At 36.4% G+C, this 7518-nt stretch overlaps 2 protein-coding genes across 2 annotated transcripts in view; both read left to right on the forward strand.

Moving 5' to 3' along the window:
- The window catches only part of LOC132698314 (uncharacterized), an 83475-nt gene extending 77127 nt beyond the window's left edge, over positions 1-6348 (forward strand). The window contains exons 6-11 of the mRNA XM_060664309.1: positions 14-169; positions 219-335; positions 393-509; positions 563-2404; positions 4354-4499; positions 6233-6348. Coding sequence (XP_060520292.1) covers positions 14-169; positions 219-335; positions 393-509; positions 563-2404; positions 4354-4466 — 2345 coding nt within the window. The 3' untranslated portion in view covers positions 4467-4499; positions 6233-6348. The remainder of the gene's footprint in view (positions 1-13; positions 170-218; positions 336-392; positions 510-562; positions 2405-4353; positions 4500-6232) is intronic.
- LOC132698639 (G-protein coupled receptor dmsr-1-like) lies at positions 6325-7284 on the forward strand. The gene has a single exon (XM_060664833.1). It carries the CDS (start codon positions 6325-6327, stop codon positions 7282-7284), a length of 960 nt encoding a protein of 319 aa, XP_060520816.1.
- The last annotated feature ends 234 nt before the right edge of the window (positions 7285-7518 follow it).

A 7518-nucleotide genomic window follows, 5' to 3' on the forward strand; every position in this document is an offset into this window, starting at 1 on the left:
TCAATCATTCTAGAAGCTGCGCAATATGAGTCACAGACCGATAACTATCTGGACCAGTCGACAACCCACAGCATCATAGATATCGCGAATGGTGAAACGCAAGATGAGGTTGGTAATAAACAGCATAAGGAGCACTGCGTAGACGCCGAGAAAATTGATAAGGATTTGGGTAAAAGATGACCTTATTGTTGTAAAACTATTTAAGTATTATTTGCTAGATGCGAAAAGCGTATCAATCGTTCTAGAAGCTGAGCAATATGAGTCACAGACCGACAACCATTTGGACGGGTCGACAACGCACAGCATTATCGATATCCCGAACGGTGAAACTCAAGGTGAGGTTGGTAATAAACGGCATAAGGAGCATTGCGTAGACGCAATAAGTTTCACAGAAGAAGATCCATCCGAAAACGTTTCGACATACGAGGATCAAAGTGTAGACCATAAGGATGAATCTGAAACCAAAGCTTCTGTTCTGACAGAGGAACCTAATGTCGCATCGGAACATGGTTGTGGTAAATCAATTTAAGAAAATAATTGTCACTTATGTAATATTGCCTAGGTGCTATCAGTAGCCTAAAGACAGACAGAGCAGAGTCCAATGTCACCGAAATGCATATCCTAAATACAAACAATCACTCGGAAAATCTCGAAAATCTCACAGGCAAGGTTGAAGAAGCAGGTGCCACTCAGCAGTCTCTAGAATCGCCCGCCATTAGCATTGTCAATGCAGAAACAGACCAAAACGTGATGATCGTAGACTCGCACGTAAAGAAATCTGTTGTTGACTTTGCGATTCATATGAACAGTGAACCCGAAAATCAACTGGAACAACTCGCGGATGAATTGGTTCGAGTTGTAAAGGCCCACAGAAGTACTATACAATCAAGGTATGCTTTAAAAGAGAAAGTAATTTCATGTGCAGAGTCGCTATTGAAAATTATGCATCCGGTAAATAATGATTCACATGAGTCTGAAGTAACTCAAGGGTCTGATGCAGAAAGACGAGGTAGCTCGAAATTAAAACCGATGGTACTTTCCCATGGTCCGTCTGCACTGGTTCTGGTCAAGCAATTACTAGAAGAGATACACCTACGATCTGATGTGAAGAGAGAATTGGAACTTATTTGGGAAAATAAAGATAGAAGTGGAAGCATGGACAAATCATCCCAAGTTTTTGTTAAGTTAATAGCCGACATGCTTGCAAGCACACGAAAAGATAGAAGGTCGAGCTCGTTGAGTTACATTGACTTAGATCATACGGTGTTGAAGTCGAGTAAAGTTAGAGAAAGCGCGAGTCTTTTTATGGCCGAATACCTAACGGAAGGGAAATCAATTACCGACTTCACATTTTGGAGTTTTTTACCACGGGTGTTTCACGATTACGTAGTCGATAACATTTTCCCTATTCCGCAATTCGCTAATGAACTGGTCGAACAAATATCCGATTCGCTGGGGAATACCATAAAACTATCATCCGAATTGAACGAGACGCAGAAGAAAACTGCTCTGGACTACATCAACAGCTCCAAGTCTGCAGTCGAGCAATTCATCAAAAATTTCCTTTGTTATTGTTTAGATGACGATGAAGTAGTACAGAATGTTATCGAAGTCGGGCGATTTGTGGATGCCAACATTCATCAATCGAGTGAGATGTTAGATAATTTTTTGCAGGAGCTTGCCGACAATATTATATGCGGGATGTACAAAAAGAAGCAGGAGATATTTGCAAAAACCGCCGCCCTGCTGGACTACGTCGCTAAAGAGATTTTTGTTGAACTGGAACGCTTGTGGCCTAAAGCTACATATGCTTCCCAACTCATCCAACAAAATCTTACTCTCAAGGTGACTTTTGTAAACTTCGTTACAGAATTTTTTACAAGATTGGAAAGGGAAGAGCGTTACCTCGAAGAAGTGTTAGTAAATTTCTTAGCCGATTTGGTGTGTGAGATGAAATGGAGCCGTGACAATCCGGAGAGGGAGAACTACCTCCAAGAAACTTTTGAACATCTGGTAGGGGAACTGCAGAAACCAATGATTCTGCGCTCGCAAAAGGGAAGAAATCAAATAAAGGAGTTAATTTTTGATATAGTACAAGAAGCAACAGCCGCAGTGCGGATGATAAAAAAATCTGAAAACAAGCGTAACTCTGAAGGCGATGATGTCTCCAGTGGATGGCAAGCCGATGTTTCGGATGCTTCGACTGACAATTTGCCAATCTTAGGACGCCCTTTTTATTGGGCAAGCCACGCTATGGACAAAAATGCATCAGGGCGAAAAGGAAAAGACCCGCATCTCAGCTCCATTTATCACTCCAAAGATACCGATAGCAATTCTACCCTAAATGAGATGGTGCTTCGCGTTGTCAATGGTGTACCTATCGAAATGGATCTCTCGACACTGGGTAAATCTTTATCCAGATAGAACTTGCTTGTTGTTTTTAACCTACACTTAGGTCCCATGTGACCGGTTAGCCCGTAAGGAATGACATCGCATCTTAAAAATTGCTAAAAAATATCCAAAAAGTGTGTATGTGTAAAATTTGTTTGTGTGGATGTTTATATTTTCGTCGCCAAGTACCACTTTCTTTTTTTTAAACATAACATAAAAAAGTGGCGCTTGTAAATGTATGTAAAGATTTCTTCGAGAGTTTCATCATAGAACAGGATTTACTTTAGTGGTCCCTGTTGATATTTTAAAATTAAATAAATACAGGTTCTAAAAAAACTAAAATTTAATAAAAATTCGTACAGAATCACTGTATTGTAAGAATAAAAAAATTGAAAATTGTGTAAAGAATGCCTTTGAATAAGATGACCTATTACCCGTTAGAAATGAAAAATGCTGTAAAGCATATAAATATATATCATATTTTGATATTAGTTGGGTTTGATATTGAGGACGAAAAACAAAATCGAGCACTACAGGAATGTCTCTATTTTGGCTTCCTGTGAGTTTGGAAATGAATGTTTGACAGTTTGATGCCATCTACCTTGTCATTTTTATTGCTTTTTTATTTAAAAAAAGTGATCTAATGTCTATACAACGTTTTTAATAATTAAATAATAGTTTATTATTTGCAGCATTCAGATAAAAATACGTAAAAGTGAGATTTTTCATAAAACGACTCTATTAATTGCCTAATTCTAACGACTCTTAATTTACTAATTTTTTATTATTCGTTTAACACTTGTTACATGTCGGTTTTCGATTATTTGGAAATTTTTTTGATAACATTTCTTCTGTTCTTAGAAACTAAATAAATTTAAATGACTTTTGTGTTAATAACAGTAATTGGCAGTAAATTGCTGCTACTTCTGTAGTGCATAAATTTTTTGTGCCATGTTCGTCCGTACACCATTTTTAAAATGTAAAAGCGTTTTGCTATTATGCAATTGCTAATATTTCGAAATCTATAGCTTGTCCGTTTTTTGAGAAAAAAGACGCCTTCACGATTTCTCCATTTAATGTTTTAATATTAATTTTTGCCCACCCTGTATTTATTTATTTTTGAAATATTAACACAAACCACTAAAGCAGAAATAAAAAATAAATAAACTCCAATTATATAATAATTGGCATAAAATTCAAAATATGTTAGAAAAAGGAATTCAAAAATCGCTTAATATACCTACAGGAAGTTCTATTTAAAATAAGTGTTGTCCTACCTAAAAACTCTACACCCTTGTAAAATTTTTGTTTATGGATCTATCGCCCGCGAGATGTCCAGCACCCTGTATTCGAACTTCATGGATGTTAATATAGCTAGGTTTTATGTAGTCCTGAATAAGAATTCGACACTTTATTCTTATAGAAATCCCTAATAGCCCTTCTCGATATTTGACGTCAAAAATTAGTCATTTTTGTGAGATTTGTCCAACAAAAAAAAATTAAAAACCAAACCGTAATCAAAGATTTTACAACGATGTACAGCCTTGAGCGGGGCTCGAACGATATTTCAAACACCCTGCATTGAAATATAAAAATTGGTATAGTTGGGTTCTAAGTAACCCTGAATAAGAATTGTTGCCAATTTGACTCTTCTCTTTGTTTATTCTTAGTTGGCCATAACTTTAAGTTGAAGCAATAAGCAAAACAAAATTTTAGTGCATTCTTCGGCTACCAATCCAACAAAAAAAATTTGTCAAAATCGAACCATAAACAAAGATTTTACAATGGGACACCCTGTATAACAACATAATATTTTAAAGATATGAATGGGTGTCAGTGTTTTTGATACTTTTACAGAGATAAGGCGTCATAAAACAGTAAATTACCATCTAGGTCCATACATACACCGTTTTGTCTGTTTTAAACTTTTACATTTCCTTCTAACATTTCGTATCTAAATAGAAGTGCATATCAAAAATGCGGTACGAGAAGTTCTAACAGATCTGCGGGCGACAATATTGGAATCGTGTTCTTGCTCGAAGTTGAAGCATGATCCGGCGGATCGTGCTGAGTAAACGGGTTATATTTTGGCGTCAATAAAATCGTAGGTAAGCAAAACGGAAATGGGTTATCTCTCAGATATTAAATTAGAACGTCAATCACTAGAAAATCGGATGTCTTATCGAAATGCGAAAAATTTATCACCTCAATGAAATGAAGGTTCTGTTTTTTTTATAGTGAAATATATCATATCAGCAAACACAAAATTTTGATTTGCAATCAGCAATACAGCACGTGTACCACATGCCAGGGTCTTATTTAAGACGTAAGCCGACATGAACTTGAAGAGTTGCATAGTGTTTTGAACTTTTAGTGTTGCCAAGAGAATTTGCGTGCGTTCATACGAAGAATTGGTTTTTATTACAAAACGATAGTGAATAATAGAATAGATAGAATAACTTTTTTTAATAAATATTCTAACATTGTTTTATATATAAATTTACTCATACATTTATATTTCTGTAGTAGTTCCGTTTATCAAGTATTGGCATAAAATTATATTTTCTTATAAATCGGAATGCATTAATTGTATTACATACCGTAATATATTTTCAAATTACATAAAAACTATGTTATGGCGCATACTCAAACCATATGGTTTAATTTTCTGCAAGAAAAATAATAGCAGTCTGGGAAAAACACAAAAGATAATTTAGCACTAATTGTATAACAATAACGTCATTTAAAAAGAATATAAGGGGCTACCTGTCAAATGGCGTTATAGTTTCAAAAGCTCTTCGCACCACAACTTCTAGTACTCTCTAGTATTTATCTCTTCTCTACATGCCAGCTCTCTGATTATTCCCCAAAGGAAAAATCCATGGTAGTCAAGTCGGGACATCTAGTCACTTGTTTTATGGATCTCTGATTCGCAATCCAGTTATTTTGCAATTCATTAATTTAAAAATAAGTAACTGCACTGTCTGGTGGCACGCCATCTTGCTCCCAATAAGTTTGAGCCAAAGGTAAATTTTCCATTATAATTATGATGTGTGCCACAACTTTCATTCCTATCAGTAACTCGTAAATACAAGACGCTGTATACGAACTTTTGACAACTTCTTGTTGATCTGAAAATGTTTATTTCAAATATAACTCTTTATAAAAATAGACAATTAGTATCGTTCCATTTGCAAAAATTTTTGTTATAACCAGTAAATTTTTCATATAATTTGAGGGCTAGAGTCCCAAAATTTTCATATATTTTCTTAATGCATATTCTATTCAGATAATTGTCTTTTTTATCAATTTTTTACAGAATATTACAAGTTAATTCCAATTTGATTTTATAACTGCTACCAATAATTTTACATAATGTTTTTTTCAAGAATCGCGTAATATTCGGTTATGTCAGAAGAACTCGTGGAAACTTTCAATAACCACTCAGACGGAGCTGTCAAACATTTTGGCCCTTAACTCTATCTTAACTCCTGGATTATCTATAACCGAGGGTCAGCTCTCCGTCGGGATAACAACCCGTCCTACACAAACCCTTAAACTAATCTTGACCGGGGTTAGAGTGAAGCAAACCTTTTCGCATTTAGTACGACATTCTCTTGTGATCTCGTTCATTATTTAAAAGAGAAAGGAAAATATTTTCAGCGCGTTGCAGATGTTAGCAAAACCATTTCAATCCAACCAGATAGTTAAATCTAAGGAAACTGAGGGAGGACGTTTTTAATTGTCAGCAATTGCGTGTTCTAACCGAATCGTAGCTTTAAATACTGCTCCCCTCCGATTCAGAATATTGGTCTAAAAAAAATTAAATTTACTGTTACAGATTAACCTATCGAGAGGATCTTCTCTGTGAAATATGAACAGCGATCGAAAGTGCCATTATCTCGTCGCATAGTGCAAGAAACATCGAAAACCATGGCTAATCTATCCAACAACTTTACCTACTGCGATTTGGAAGAATTCAGAAAACACTACAAGGAGAACATTCACGGGTATCTCAGCCTGACGGTCTGCATATTCGGATCGATAGCGAATATTTTCAACATTTGTGTTTTGAGGAAGATGAGATCGCCCACCAACTGCATACTGGTTGGTTTGGCCGTCGCGGACCTTTTAGTAATGGCCCAGTACATACCTTTTACCGTGCATAGGAATTTGCCATCATTACCGTTGTACTACACGCATTTTAACTACAGTTGGGCGGTTTTCTACAAATTCCATTCCTTATTCACCCTGGTTTTGCATTTCATCGCTTGCTGTCTGACCATTATCCTCGCCATCTGGCGTTACGTCTACGTATCTCAAATTCACGCCAGCAACATCTGCTCGGACCAAAAAAGAACGGTCATAGTGATACTAGTAACTTATATCGCCTGTCCCATAATATGTTTCCCTATGTATTCCACTCTGGAAATAATGGGATACAACCAGACCTGTGATTTGAACGGAGTGATAGTATTAAAAGAAGACAGACCAAAGTATCGAAAACTCAAGAACGAAACCATCTTTATTTTGCATCCGAACGATCCAAACTATTTGAGCGTATGGGTGTACAGTTTGTTGCTCAAGCTCCTGCCATGCATTTTGCTCACGATCTTATCGTACAAGATAATATCTGCCCTATTAGAAACGAGGAGAAGGAGAATTAAGCTCCTAAGTTCGAGCAGCCCCCTGCAAAGTGGCAGTAGACGTCCCAAATCCAGCACGATTCAACTTTACAAGGAAAACCAGGCGGATCGGACCACAAAAATGCTGCTGGCTGTGTTGCTGCTCTTCCTAGTCACCGAATTCCCTCAGGCGATACTTGGTCTGACTAGTGCCATTTACGGGCAACAGTTCCTCGATGAATGTTACGCGGCTTTGGGTAAGTCTTGACGTTCAGTTTTTTTATTAAATTCATCAAATCTAAAGTTGTATTTTTGGTGAACTTCCGTACGCAGAAATAGATTTGCACTTATTCATATAATTTCAGCATTGCAAAGCTTTTTACCATGCGAATGGAGTGATTAACAGCACTTTTAAGGTTAAGAATAACATGACCGGGTATTATTATAAACTTGCATGCAATTTTTCAACGATTTAAAATCCCGTAATATCTGTTATTGTTCG

The sequence above is a fragment of the Cylas formicarius genome, unplaced genomic scaffold, assembly GCF_029955315.1.
Source record: "Cylas formicarius isolate icCylForm1 unplaced genomic scaffold, icCylForm1.1 PGA_scaffold_2__14_contigs__length_35257938, whole genome shotgun sequence".
Lineage (NCBI taxonomy): Eukaryota > Metazoa > Arthropoda > Insecta > Coleoptera > Brentidae > Cylas > Cylas formicarius.